Here is a 15,051-nt window from a genome sequence, read left to right as displayed (position 1 = left end):
ATGTTAAAATTATTTATTTGTGCTACCTTTAACCAACTTAACCACTTTTACAAACAATGTTTTCCCATTCTTTTGACATCTTTTGCCAATTTTTGTTGATTTTTGCCATTTGCCACTATTTTTAATCACATGTAACTCATTTTAGTCCAGTTTTCCCACTTTCCGCAAATTGTGGCCCATTTTCACCTCTTCTTTTCGCCTCTTCACCTCTTTTCTTGCTTTTACAATAATCGACCACTATAACCCAATTTGCAACTCTTTGCCCAATTTTGCCACGTTTTCTTTGTCACCCATTTTTGCCATTGTTTGGCGACTTTTTCCCTAATTTCGTCATTTTCATTTTTTCCATTTTTGCCACATTTTTGTCCAATTTTGCCACATTTTTTAAAAATCACTTTTGACCCATTTTTGCCACTTTTCCCCTTTTTGTGCCATTTTTCGGCCACTTTTTGTACCTGGATACAGCCGAGGACCTCAACTTTACAGCCAAAGTCAGAAAATCGCCGCTATATCCCATCTTCTAATAGCGGAAGTCACTTGAACTGAACGTCCTCTTCATTGTTTTCTCTGTGTGTTGCCGCCATATTAATAGTGGCAAGTCCACCACATAAGGAAATACAAGTAGACGAAAAATAAGCAAGTTTTTGGGTTAACAAGCACAGCGATAACATTACATTCATTTTAATGAATCGATTTATGATCCAAATTCACGTATCACAGCACAGACATAATATGCAACGGGAGATTGGCTGGCTGGCTGGACACCGATGTCGCCGCCATGGTGCCAGAGGCAAGTCGCTACGTCATTCAATACAGTAGACAAGGATTGTACAAGTTTTCGGAAAAAAAAGCTCAAATGATCAGATATATATAGACGAGATAGGGAGGCGCTCGTCCAACTTCCAGTATGAAGTGGAGGTCCTCGGCTGCATCAAATTTTCCACATCAATCCATTTTTTTCCAATTTTCACCCATACGTTGTCTCTTTCCACAATTATTCAGTTCTTCTTGATTTAAGGTGCCTCCATTTTTTGTGCATCCTGCTGTTTTTGCTCATTATGGCCTAGCTGTGGAGTCAACATTACTTTCCAAATCATTAAGTCCAGTCTGCCCATCCCCATTTTTAACATTACCAATAAAAGGTTATTCTGTTTTAAGAGATACATTTTTAAGAATGCTTTATCAGACCAAAGCATAAATAGAATTTATTTTTTGTTGCTTTGATAGGAGTGTTTATTATTCGTTTTAAATATAATGGCCATCACAGCTTAACTTAACAATGGACCAGGGTTTTCCTGACCTCCTTGATCCCCTAGTTGGCTGGGACTCTAAAATATCTTCCCCTTAGAGGGTCGATTTTGTATCTACTACCTACTTGGATGACCAGCTTCAGTACATGGGCTATTAGTGCCTCATTTCAAAACTCAGTCCAACTTTTGACCAAAGAAACACAACTAAATACTGTACGTAACTAAACCAGACTGATCAGTGGAAACACCTTCTATTGTAAAACTAGCATGCTAACACTCTAGAAGAGCTGTGCTGCATCGGTTAGTCCCTACGCCTGAGGGGAAATTCTAACATGGTTTACTAGAAGTAATATAAGATGTTAAAGTAGTTTTTCCCATTATAGTACCATAAAATTCAAGAGTAATGAGAGAATTTGTGACCTGCTGAAAATCAGTCCGTCTTTGTTGCTCTTGGTCTTATTTTTCATTCATAATACTCCGATCGTCTGACCGCAGCTTCACGGTAAAGAAGCAGGATGAAGGCCGAGGGACTGCTAATTGTGTCTGTTAAAGTCATCAGCGTGTCGAGGCCGCCGTCTTCTCCGTTTTACAGCCCGTCTGTGTCATCATGTCTGTGTTTAGAGCACCCAGAAGGCACACGGCTGATATTCATATTTGGCACTTCATTAAATCAGCGGAGTAATGGCATGGAAAGATCATTAGAGAGTAACAGGGGTACCCAGATTAAATATCACTCTTCAGTTTCAGCCTTTACCCCGATGTTTTCCATAATTACACGGCTGAAAAGCTCTGAGGTGTAAAAGCTACACTAGAACGCCAACATGTTCAGCTATATTTGTCCTCCTGTGTGGGTTCAGGTTTTAAATGATCAAGGCTTAAATCTGTTAATTATGTAGTAAAACATCTGTGCCTGTGTTCTGTCGTAGCCGTGAACTCCTGCTCGGTGTTAAATGGAGGCTGTGAGCACAGATGTGTGGATACGGGGAACAACCACTACAAGTGTGAATGCAGGAGGAACTACCAGCTGAAGAGAGACGGGAGACACTGTGAATGTAAGTTCAACCAGCAGAGGTAATCTTTTTATATACAGACATTTTCCAAAAAAGTTGGGACACTGTGCACAATGTAAATAAGTCAATTATTGTCAAATCTCATAAACCCATATTTTATTCACAGCAGAACATAAAGAACATACTGAGACATTTATTTACCATCTCATAAAATATTGGCTCATTTTGAATTTGATTATTGCAACACATTTCAAAAATGTTGGGAAAGGGCAACAAAAAGCTGGAAAACTAAACAGCACCAAGAGAAACAGCTGGAGGACCATTTTGTAGCTAATGAGGAATTGGCAGGTCAGTAACATGACAGGGTATAAAAGGAGCATTTTAGAGAGGTAGAGTCTCTCAGGACACAGATAGATGGGCAGAGGTTTACCAATCAATTCTAAAACGAGCTAATATTTTTCATGAAATGTCAAAATGTCTTAATTTTAACATCTGATATGTTGTTATTGTTATTGTTGTTGTCTGTTAGTTTTAACTGCACCCCAATTTTTTGAATCAGGAGTTTTTACTTTTGTAATTTTGACAAAATTCCTGCTGAACCACAGATCTTTGTGGCTTTTGCCAGTGTGAGCATGATGGAAAGATGTATTCTTTTGAAAACACAACAGAGCAAAGAGCAGAAACTCAAACATCTTTTACAGACATCAGTCAGGTTCAGATGTTAATAAAAGCAACGGTTTAAGTAAAGGCAAACAAATGAAGCTGAAATAGTTGTAGAATCACCTGGAGCAGCTCACCTGTCAGTACTTTTGTGCCTGTTTGTCTCTGTGTCAGTGATTGACCCCTGTCAGAAGCAGAATGGAGGCTGCGCCCAGCTGTGCCACTCAGAGGACGTTCAGGTTCACTGCAGCTGCAGACCTGGTTTTACCCTGGCTTCAGATGGCAGGAGCTGTGAAGGTGGGGCTCTGCCACAGAAGTCCAACAGATGATTTCTTGTGTTTCTGTCTAAAATTTTTGATGTAAGTTGTTTATAGTTATGACATCTCTGTCCAACCCCATCTCTCTCTCTCTTTGGTTTCAGACATCGATGAGTGCCTCTCCGGCCGTGATAAGTGTTCCCACGGCTGCGTCAACATGCTGGGCTCCTTCAGCTGTGTCTGCAATCCTGGCTTTGAACTCGGCGCCGACGGCAAACAGTGCTACCGTAAGTAGAGATGATGAAGTCAACCAATCACAAACCAGCAAAGGCTGATCAGGATTGACGAATCAATCCATTGATCAAACCACATTTCCATGGTAAATGGTAAATGGACTTGAGCTTGCACAGAATTTTTCTAGTCATCTGACTACTTCAAGCACTTTTATCTAGCAGGTCATACCAACCCATTCACACCTTTTCACACCAATTCAACCCTCATTCACACGCTGATGGCAGAGTTTGCTTTAAAGATATGGCCATCAGTGTTAGCTAATCCCACTGCCATCCATACTTGTTTACATGCAACTGATGAGGCAGTAGGAGCAAACTGGTGAGTGTCTTGCCCATCCAACTAAATTTCCATCCATCCATCCATCCATCCATCCATCCATCCATCCATCCATCCATCCATCCATCCATCCATCTATCCGTCCATCCATCCATCTATTCATCCATCCATCCATCCATCCATCCATCCATCTGTCCATAGCTGGGAGGGGAAAAAGGCTCCAAACATTCCCAGCTTCCCCAACATTCTTTTCTCTGCCTTTGATGATGTCATCCTTTAAAGTTTATAAAACATACTATCCTTACCTTTTGCCTGCAGGTCAGTCTAGGTCCCCAGTTGTCATTTCAGCCTAACCAGTACCCCACAATAATAAAAGCATGATTATGACACAACAAGGGAGAAAAGCGGTTAAAGAGGCTCAGCTTGCCTCTTTGCTCAGTACTAGACCCTGGTCTCCCTTCTTCTGATAAATCTAGATATGTGATAGGAGCTCTGTAGAACTAAATCATTAATGATATTGATCACCTTCACACCAGGTAAATCAGTTAATCTGTTGTAAAAATCACTTTTTGTGAAACGTAAGGGTCATCTGATGGATATACTGCAGCATGCAGGTCCACCTAGAGCTTAAACCTCATAGTCTTGGACTGAGTTTTCTATCTCCTTTTATGATTGAATCTTTCCCTCTTCTGCTGTCTGTAACAAACCAGATCAATCCTGGTGAATTCCCTGTAACATCATATGTGTGTCTCAGCTTTAACTGTGGTTTGTCCCTTCTCTGCTTCAGGCATTGAGATGGAGATTGTCAACAGTTGTGAGAAGAACAACGGAGGCTGCTCCCATCACTGCGAGCACACAACCAACGGGCCGCTCTGCTCCTGTAACCACGGCTATCGGCTGGACCGGGACAGGAAGACCTGTGTAGGTAAGTGGGACATTTTCTCCATTTTTGGTTATTTTTTCTTTCCTGTCATTTTGAACTGATGCCATACTGCTGCATCCCGTCCTCAGACAGTGATGAGTGCATCAGCGGGGAGTCGTGCTGCAGCCACTACTGTAAGAACTACCCGGGCGGCTACGAGTGCAGCTGCAGAGCCGGACACAGACTGAATCCAGATGGCTGCAGCTGTGATGGTAAGACTTCTGGTTTGTTACTTCATCTGGGCTTTTGAGGGCTCTTTGTTGTGGTACGGTTGTGGTTGCAAATTCCCAATTCACATGAATTCAGTGCATTCAGAAAGTATCCAGACCCCTTCACTTTTTCACTTTTGTTATGTTGCAACCTGAAGCTACGGTCATTTAAGTTAATTTTTTCTCTCATTAATTATTAGTCTTCACTGATGTTTGATAGGGTTCAGTTTGCTGGGCCCCTCTAGGACGTTCACAGAGTTGTCCCTAAACCACTCCCGTGTTGTCTTGGCTGTGGTCTTAGAGTCACTCTCATGTTGGAAGGTGAACCTTCAGCCTAGTCTGAGTTCCTGAGCTGCGGGACAGGTTTTCATTGAGGATATTTCTGTACTTTGCTCCATTCAGCTTTCCCTCAACCCTGGCCAGTCTCCCAGTCCCTGCTGCTGAAAAACACCCCCACAGCATGATGCTACCACCACCATGCTTCACTGTTGGGATGGTATTGGGCAGGTGATGATCAGTGCCTGGTTTCCCCAAGGTATAACATTTAGAACTGAGGCCAAACATTTCAATCTTGGTATCATCAGACCAGAGAATCTTGTCTCTCACAGTCTGCGAGTCCTTCAGGTTGCTTTTTTGCAAACTCCAAGCGTCTTTGAGGTGTTTTGCAGTGAGAGTCTTACGTCTAGCCCAGATCAGCGCTGCAGTGATGGTTGTCCTTCTGGAACTTTGTCCCATCTCAACACAGGATTTCTGGAGCTCAGTCAGAGTGACCATCACGTTCTTTGTTACTAAAGCCCTTCTCCTCTGATTGCTCAGTTTGGCAGGGTGACCATCTCTTGGGAGGGTCCTGGTTGTGCCAAATTTCTTCCATTTGAAAATAATGGAAGCCACTGTGATCAAACAGCTGTAGCGTCAGGTTGCAACATTAGAAAACAGAAAAAAGTGAGGAGGGTCTGAATACTTTCCTAATGCTCTGTATCATGCACACATATGCCCATCATCTACCTTGGTTTCTAAGAATGAAATACTGACCTGAACATAATCTAGCTTTTGTTTTCCGTTACCTTTTCCTGATCTGATGTTGTGTTGTGTTTTTGTTTTTAGATGTTGATGAGTGCCTCACAGAGACCTCAGGCTGTGAACACTACTGTGTAAACTCTGTGGGAACATACGAGTGTTTTTGCCAGATGGGTTTCCGTCTTGGCCAGGACCAGCACTCCTGCATCCGTGAGCAACGTCTTCATTACTTATGTTTTAATTCAAGGTAAAATATACACGCCTCCGCCATTTGAACTCATGGGACTCTTGAACCTTGTTGTGTTTAGCTCTGTATGGCCGAGAAGTGGAAGACGAAGAAGATGAAGAGGAGGAAGAGGATGAGGACGGGCAGCTGGGGGTCCACAGACTACCAGACCTGCTGTTCCGTAAGCCCCCACAGCTCCTGCAGTTTACGGCAGCGCTGCACTACCGCGACTCTGGTGATGACGGCAGTGTTGGCGATGGTGATGATGGTGATGATGGTGATGAAGAATCAGAGACCCAGAGAGAGCGCCGAGGCGAGCTGAGGCTGGAAAGCAGCATAGGTACAGTAAAATAAATGGATGTGTTGACACAAAGATGTTTAAAATCACAAAGGTATGATTTTACTGTTCTCATATGAACTCAGAAGGTTCTAAACAAAGCAGTTTACCCCTCAGGCATCACTTTAATTTACTACCCTTTAAAGCCGTTAAGGACAAAAATGTCCACTTCCAAAAAACTGCTATGAAAACTTCACAGATTGATATTGTTTTCTGCTTTTTTTTTGCATAAATCTCTTAAAAAAAACTTAAGCTGTGCTCAGAACTACCAAACATTCAATCATTTTGAGTATTTTAACCCTTTAAATGCCAGTTTGATTACTTAAAGATCAAAAAATGTGGTTTGAATGGGAGTCAATGGGATGGTTTTGTCCACAAGTGACTTGAAAAGGTAGTAAATTTTAAATCGGATGCTACACAAAAACTGAGACTGCATCAAAGTCAATATTTTAGCTAGTGTTTGACATACCTGGGACTGATTTAAAATAACACCCCATACCCCCCAACATTAGTTATCTGGAAAATAATTACTGTTTTGTGTGTTTTTTAGAAAAAATATGACCATCCTGTAATCAAACTGGCATTTAAAGGGTTAAAATCCTGAAAATTATTCAGTAACCTTATTTTTTATTAGAACTGAAGTTGATCAAAAGATTAGACCAGAAAAAAGCAGAAAAAATATGAATGTATACTATTTTTATTGCAGTTTTTGGAAGTTGACATTTTGGTCCTTAATGACTCGAAAGGGTAGTAAATTATAAATCGGATGCTACACAAAAACTAATAATGCATCAAAGTTAATATTTTCATTGACATATCTAAGCTGGATTTAGAAATAATACCCCAGCCATCCAACATTTGTTTTAAGGAAGATATCACATTTTTTAACTTTTTTCATAAAAAGTATCATTGACTTTAAGTAATCAAACTAGCATTTAAAGGGTTAAAATCCTCAAAATGATTGAATGTTTGGCAGTTTTGAGCACAGCTGAAGTTTTTTAAGAGATTTATGCAAAAAAAAGCAGAAAAAAATATTATTCTAAGTTTTTATAGCGGTTTTTTGAGGAGGACATTTTTATCCTTAATGGCTTTAAAAGGTAGTAAATTTGTTTCACAGTATTCCCCTGACCTATTAGAGCAATTGTAATTTGAATCCAAAAATTTGTTGCAAAAAATTAGACCATATGCACTAACACAGCCAACAGGCTGAGCAGAGAAAGAGGAAAAATTTTCCCAAATGGACATAAATGCCCCTAGTGATGCCTGAGGGTTAAACTAGATATTTTCTCTTCAGTGTGTCTGGACGGCTCGTTTGGGAAGGACTGCAGTCTGAGCTGTGAGGACTGTGTGAACGGAGAGTGCAGTGAAAACAGAGACCGATGTGAATGTTCACCTGGATGGACCGGGATCGTCTGCAATGAGTGTGAGTCAGCTGAACTTTAGTTACTTCAGTGCATCGTCTTCATCTTTGCTCTGCAGCAAACCTCCTTCAGAAGTCCTGCAGAGGGCTTACCTTTATCTAAACTCACCCTCAAAGCTCTTCAGTATTCCTTCAGTAATTAGTTTGCTTTGTGTGCCTTCATACAAAAGGAGCAGGTTGTGTAAAATGTGAGTTAAAGACAAAACACAGTGATTTAGATCAACCTATGTTCAGCTGAATATGGCACAAAGTCAAGATATTTAATGTTCAAACTGATCCTCAGGGTTTTGTTTTTGAAGGAAATCTGCACACATTCTGAATTTAACATGTTCCAAAAAAGTTGGGACACGAGATGTTTCTTTTAATAAAACTCTGAAACCATCTTGAGACTGGGGACACTAATTGTCTTTGCTGTTCTCATGTAGTATACATCCGAGTTGCTCTATATTTCAGGGTCTCTTGTATTTTGTGCATCATGATACACTGTGCATTTTCAGTTGCCAGCTATTGCCTCCTATGTGGTAAAAATGGAGGCTAAAATGCCCCAACATCCCCAGCTTCACCAACATTCCGTCCTCTGCCTTTGAAGAATATGTCGGTTCTCAAATGGTGGGTTGGAACCCAAAAGTGGGTCGCGGAGCAGTTTTCAGTGGGTCATGACTAGGTGTCTGTAAAAAAAAAAAAGGTTGCAAAAGTCCTAAAGTCCTTAGTCAACATGCATCGATACCTTTTATTTGAACCTGCTTTACTGTGAAATTGGGTACATTTAATTTTTTATTAAAATTTCAATAATTTATATCCTTTTCTTGCAATGGAAAAGCTACTTTTCAAATGATAATTAACTAGTTTCTCATGTTCTCAGGAAAATTGGCAAAAAAAAAAAATGGTAATGATGATGGGGAAAGAGGGTATAAAACTTGTCAGTTTTGCCCCTTGTCTTCATGCATTTTGGTCCAATCATGCTACAAACTGCAACAGATTCACTTACCTAAACATGCGTTGTTGAAAATTTTGTGGAAACTTGGGTCACGATCTGTCATAAGGCAGACTAGTGGGACCTGAGGCCAGACCAGTTTTGAACCACTGCTTTGAAGCCTATAAAACATTCCAACCTTGCATTTTGTGGGCAGGCCAGTCTAGACCCCACCTTCTTTTATTGTGAAGCCATACTGTTGTTACTCATGCTGAATGAACGGCATTGTCTTGCATAAATAAGCCGATCATCTAGATGAAAGCATACAGTGCCTATAAAAAGTATTCACCCCTTTGGATGTTTTACCCTTTTACTGTTCTTATAAACCACTCATGATCAAAATAATTTGGCTTTTTAGACAAGGAAAAACTAAAGAAAAGAAAAACTCTTTAATTTGAAAACAGATTTCTACAAAGAAAAGTCAATTAAACAAAAATATGCAATATAAAATAAGTGACTGTGTAAAAATTCCCCCCTCTTAAAGTGACTTTACCTCATTCAACAGAGGTCCAGCCAGTTGGTGCTAGGAGTCTCACAATTAGTGAAATGGGGATCACCTGAGTGCAGTGAATGTGTCTCATGTGATTGTAGCATAAAGATGCCCATTTCTGGAAGGTCTAGTCACTGGTTAATCAGTACCCCTGGCTACCATTACACCATGAAGACAAAAAAACACTCCAAGCACCTCAGAGAAAAAGTTATTGAAAAGTTGAAGTCAAGGGATGGGTACAAAAACATTTCCAAGGAGCTGAACATCCCCAAGAGTTGAGTTATATCCATCAAGAAATGAAGGCAATGTGGTACATGTGTAAACCTGCCTAGATCAGACCGTCCTCACAAACTGACTGACCGTCATCAGTGTTAATTTTGTCGACTAAAACAATGACTAAAACTATTTGTCGACAGCCTTTTTTCCATGACAAAAACTGGATTAAGACTAACAGAACAAATCTCTGATGACTAAATGTGACAACAGCTAAGTTTAGTTTTCATCAAGATGACTGAAACTAGACTAAATGTAATTTAGTTTTCATTGGACATTCAAAACCTGTGATATTTCTCCACTGTGGGTAAATCTGTCAAAAAACACTGCATCTCTAGCTCTTCTGCCTCTCAGCTGTAGAAAGCAGGGCCCCCCGGGTTTGGCAGCTTGCAGAGAACACACTACCATGATTTGATACCAAATTTAGGCAAGAAAATAAATTCTTGGACCAAAAGTAAAGACTAAAATGTGAGGACTTTTTTAGACTAAAACTTGACTAAAATGTTTTGAGTTCTCTTAGACAAAAATTAGACAAAAACTCAAAAGGACTAAAATGGGACTAAAACTAAAATTCATTTCATTTAAAGAGTAAAACTAAAACTAAAATTAGAAATAGCTGCCAAAATCAACTCTGCTGTGCATGAAGGAGACTAGTGAGAGAGGCCACCAAGACACTTATGAAGGAGTTCCAAGCTTCAGCAGCTGAGATGGGAGAGACTCTGCAGACAACAGCTGTTGGCAGGTTCTTCACCAGTCAAAGCTTTATGGGAGAATAGAAGAGAGAATGCCACTGTTGAAGAAAACTCTGATTAAATCTGGACTAGAGGTCACCAAAAGGCACGTGTGAGACTCCATGGTCAAGTGGGAGAAAGTTCTTTTGTCTGATGGGAGCAAAATGGAGCTTTTTTGGCCATTAGGGCAAGACTCCAAACACTGCACATGATCACAAACACACCGTTCCCTCTGTGAATCATAGTGGTGGCAGCATCATGCTGTGGGGATGCTTCTCAGCAGCTGATCCTGGAAGGCTGGTAAAAGTAGAGGGTAAAAGGAATTAGTAAAATATAACATAATCCTGGAGGACAGTATTACTCAGTCTGCAGGAGAACTATATACAGAGTTTTTTTGTAGTTTTTATGTAAAAAAAAAAAAAAGCCAAATTATATTGACCATGATTGATTTATAAACCTGTACATAAACCAGGTTTTTCTCACTGGGGCCGTTCTCTCCTGGGTCTACTTGGACTACCATCAGCAATGTGGTCTAGTTTTAGCGAGATATGAGATGGCTCCCCTTGCACATCGATCCAGGGCCATGTATCAAAGCTGACGGCCGCTCTGCAGGGGGTGGCTGGCTTGTTTATGGGCTCAGGAACACCGGAGCACCGGGGGAATCAATCTGTCTGCTGCTGGAGCGGGGCCAGGGCCCACGGCAGGAGCAGAGCCTGAGGCCAAGGAAGTCCACAGCTGGGTTAGGAAGCATCGTATGATTAATGGCTGTCTTTGGTCTGAAACTGCCAGGCTTGTAATCATAAGAGCACAACAAGGTGGGACGAGTCCATTAGGAGAGATCTGTCACTGTTACAGACACGCTCCTGAGGTGGCAGAAATCAGAGACTCAGGTGGTGAAGACTCTGGACTTTAGAGGCTTTTTTCAGGAGGGTTGGATCAGCCAAATTACAGAGGAAAAATAAGGAAATCATAGATGGGGAAAATAAAATATCGGTGCAAGAGGAGAAAAAAATTCTTGAATGTAGGCCAGTGATGCGGCCCTTCTTCTTACTCAAGACAAAGTCAGTTTCAAAAATTAAGAATGTGTTAATGAGAGGAAACGCTGTTTTAGTTTTACTCCAGATGTAACCAAAGCAAACCCTGAAAAGCTGTGGTTTTGCCTCAGAACTCTTCCATGATGCCATTTTTGCCCCGTGTCTTTCTTCTTGCTTAATCATGAACTCTGACCTTAACGGAGTCAAGTGAGGCCGGCAGTTCTTTGGATGTCATTCTGGGTTCTTTTGTGACCTCCTGGATGAGTCGTCAATGTGCTCTTTGAGTCACTTTTGTAGGCCAGCTACTCCTAGAAAGTTTCACCACTGTTACATATACCAACAATCTTTCCCTTATGTTAACTGTCCTTTGTAGGCAACTTTTGGAAAAAAGGGATTAAAACTGGTGAGGGGTTTCTCTTGCTCCTCTCTAGTAAAACCCATTTTCCCAAAAGTTGTCAACTATGGCCTTCTATTTGGCAACAAGGGAGGAAAAAGGCCCAGACATCCCCAGTTTCACCAGCATTCCATCCTTTCCTGTGAAGATGTTGACATCAAAGTGTAGAAAATGTCTATCAATACCTTTGAGGGTCTTCACATGTTGTTCTGGGTTCTTCTTTGACCTCCTGGATGAGCCGGCCACTCCTGGGAATGTTCACCACTGTTCCAAGTTTTCTCCATTTATGGATAATGACTCTCACCATGGTTGACTGGAGCCCCAAAGCTGTATAAATGTCTTTGTAACGCTTTCCAGACTGATAGCTGTTACTGACTTTGTTTCTCATCTGTTCTTGAATTTCTTGATGTGTTGCTTTTTGAGATCTTGTAGCCTACTCTACTTTTTCAGACAGGTTCTCTTTAAGGGATTTCTGGATTCAATGGGTTTGGGAGTAATCAGACCTGGGCTTGTCTAGTGAAACGGAACTCAGTTTTCCAAACCTTGTGGTCAGTCACACTTAATTCATGATTTAACAAGGGGGGGCAATGGCTTCTTCTCATAGGGCCAGGTAGGTTTAGATGACTTCTTTGTCTTAATAAATCAAATCATCATTTAAAGAAATCCTCAATATTTGTATATTTGATATTTATGACCTCCAAAGGCTGTTTGAAACTGGCCTGTCTTCCCATGAAGTGATTATAAATTCCTGTTGAGTTTAAATCATATTCCCAAACTGTCTGCTGGTAATGAAGCGAGAGCGCTGAACATCCTGAGGAGGGGCCGGACTTCTTGGATAGGGCAGGAGGGGGGTGTTGACATCTTAACTATCAAGCATGAGCATTTATTTAGCAGAACTTTCTTCCTCAGACATGCGCCCGTCTGCTCTGACAGAGTGTGAAATTCCCCATCGTTCTAATTCATTAGCAGCTACTAATCCTTCAGCACTCTTTTCCCATAGTTCCCTCTTTTTTGTTTCCCTCTCCAGCGTGTTCCCAGGGAACCTATGGGCAGGCCTGTAACAGCCTGTGTCGATGTCAGAATGGAGGCTCGTGTGACCCCGTGACTGGGAAGTGTTTGTGCCCCCCTGGGGTTCAGGGCCTGCTCTGTGAGGATGGTGAGTACAAATTCCTGCAGACCAGCACACAGGCTACGATCACACTGGTTTGTTCATAAGACAATGTAAGAAAAACTATTAAACGAAGTCTGAGTGATGTGGGCTATTTGGTTCCTAAAGGGGGCTTCTAAAGTCCACAGTGTTCGGCTAACTCTGAAAACTTAAGGTTGCTTTAAGGTTGTCAACCATGCCCCATTGTTTGATAAAAATGGAAGGAAAAGCCCCCAACATCCCCGGCTTCACCAACCTCTGGCTGCATCCTCTGGCTTTGATGATGTCATCATTTAAAGTTGATTCAACATTCCATCCTCTGCCTCTAATAAGGATGTCTTCCTTTAATGTTTAAAGAGCATTCCATCCTTGCCTTTTCCATGATGGCACCCACCTGCCATTTCAGTCTAACCAGTACCTCACAAGGTTTATTGGCTTAAAAGCATATTTGCATGTTTATGACGACATGAGAGAGAAAAGCTGTTAAAGAGTCACCACTAGCCTCATAGCTTGTGGCTAACTTGCCCCGATTCATTCTTGCCATCTTACCTTAACTGTCACTGAAGATGTAGGGAGAATGGTCACTCATACTTTAGGTCAGTCACCTGATATCCCAATGGCCAAAATGGATGGTATTTTTTTCTGTGATTAACCCCATTGATTCTTTGCCACAATCATTTATTATGCACACATTTGTCACCAACTAAAACAGATACATGGCACACTTTTGGGTCCTCAACCACCAGTTTAGAAGCACTATTATAGAGTATGAGATGATTAGGATTACCTTCTAGAGACCTACAATGTCTAATTTCTTTAATGGACCTGTTCAAAGACTGAAGGAAAGCCTGTCTGGAGCATCTGTGATCCAGCCTACATGAATAGTGTGTTAAGGAAAAAGAATTGGTAGCTCTACAGGAAGTTCTGTAAGTCCTAAAGGTGTCAGTTCTCATGTTGACAGGTTGTCCGAGGGGTTATTTTGGCCGGTTCTGTAGAAGGAAGTGTGACTGTCCAAACAACGGGCACTGTCATCGTCTGTATGGAGGCTGCCTCTGTTCTCCTGGACTGTATGGACGCTTCTGCCACCTGCGTGAGTACCATACTCCACTTACTAAGATATTCCACCAAGCATAAGTGATGCCAGCCTTTTGGTAACTGAAGGGGGCCTTTGAGTCCAAACCATGGGGACCGTCATATTGGAAACACTGTCCCAAACTCATTTTTGATCAATCAAGAAATGGGTCATAAGCCTCCTGACCAAGGCCATCCATAAGGTGGATAAAAGGAGCTTTCTGGGGCACAGCCAAACTGAAGGTCAAGAAAATTGTGGTCCTGTTTAACTGTATTTTATTTTTGACTTGAGTGATAACCATTCTTATCAAAGCAACAAAAAATGAACTTCATTTTTGATGCCATAGTACAGTATTGCCTTTTAAAAAATGTAATCCCCTTTTCCTAAGACAGAATTACCTTTTTATTGGTAATGATAACAATGTGGAAGGGCACAATTAACTGAACCATTTGGAAAGTGATGTCAGACTTCAGAGCTAAACCATAGTGTGCATGATCATCAGGATGCCAGACAATGAAGTAGAAGAAACTGAGACAATTTTCAGGTAAAAGTATTGAAAAATGCAATGAGAAATTGCAAAAATGGGCAAAAAGTGGCAAGTATTGTGAAAAAATGGCTTAAAGGGGCTAAAATGGGCAAAAGTGACAAAATAGAGTGGCAAATATAGGCAACAAGAGGCAAGCATGGCAAAAAAAATTGTGAAAATGGGCAAAAAGTGGCAATTATGGGTAAAAAGTGGCAGTAAGAAGTGGCAAGGATTGGTGATAGGTTGCAGAAAAAGTGGCAAAAATGGACAAAAGGCTGCAAAAATGGGGCAAAATTTGGTTCAAAGTGGAAACGAAGTAGCAAAAATGTGCAAAGTGGCAAAACAGGTCTAACATGGGTTGAAAGTTACAAAAAGAAGTGGCAAAAATGGGAGGAAACTAGCATCAAAAATGGCAAAAAGTGGCAAAAATTTGTTAAAAGTGGCATAAAGAAGAGGACAAAAAGGGGACAGGTGACAATAGAGGAAGCAAAATTGGGCAAGAAGAAGCAAAAAAGTGGCAAAAATTGGCAAAA

General features: G+C 41.1%; 1 protein-coding gene across 1 annotated transcript in view; it reads left to right on the top strand.

The window, feature by feature from the left end:
* The window catches only part of megf6 (multiple EGF like domains 6), a 132,311-nt gene that overhangs the window by 52,694 nt on the left and 64,566 nt on the right, over window positions 1–15,051 (top strand). Inside the window, 10 exon segments of the mRNA XM_041806678.1 lie at window positions 2,177–2,302; window positions 3,095–3,217; window positions 3,342–3,464; window positions 4,535–4,672; window positions 4,759–4,881; window positions 5,983–6,105; window positions 6,204–6,461; window positions 7,753–7,881; window positions 12,801–12,929; window positions 13,882–14,010. Coding sequence (XP_041662612.1) covers window positions 2,177–2,302; window positions 3,095–3,217; window positions 3,342–3,464; window positions 4,535–4,672; window positions 4,759–4,881; window positions 5,983–6,105; window positions 6,204–6,461; window positions 7,753–7,881; window positions 12,801–12,929; window positions 13,882–14,010 — 1,401 coding nt within the window.

Source organism: Cheilinus undulatus, linkage group 2 (assembly GCF_018320785.1).
Source record: "Cheilinus undulatus linkage group 2, ASM1832078v1, whole genome shotgun sequence".
Taxonomy (NCBI): Eukaryota; Metazoa; Chordata; class Actinopteri; order Labriformes; family Labridae; genus Cheilinus; species Cheilinus undulatus.
Note: the sequence above shows the minus strand (reverse complement) of the source record. Positions and strands in the feature narration are given on the sequence as shown.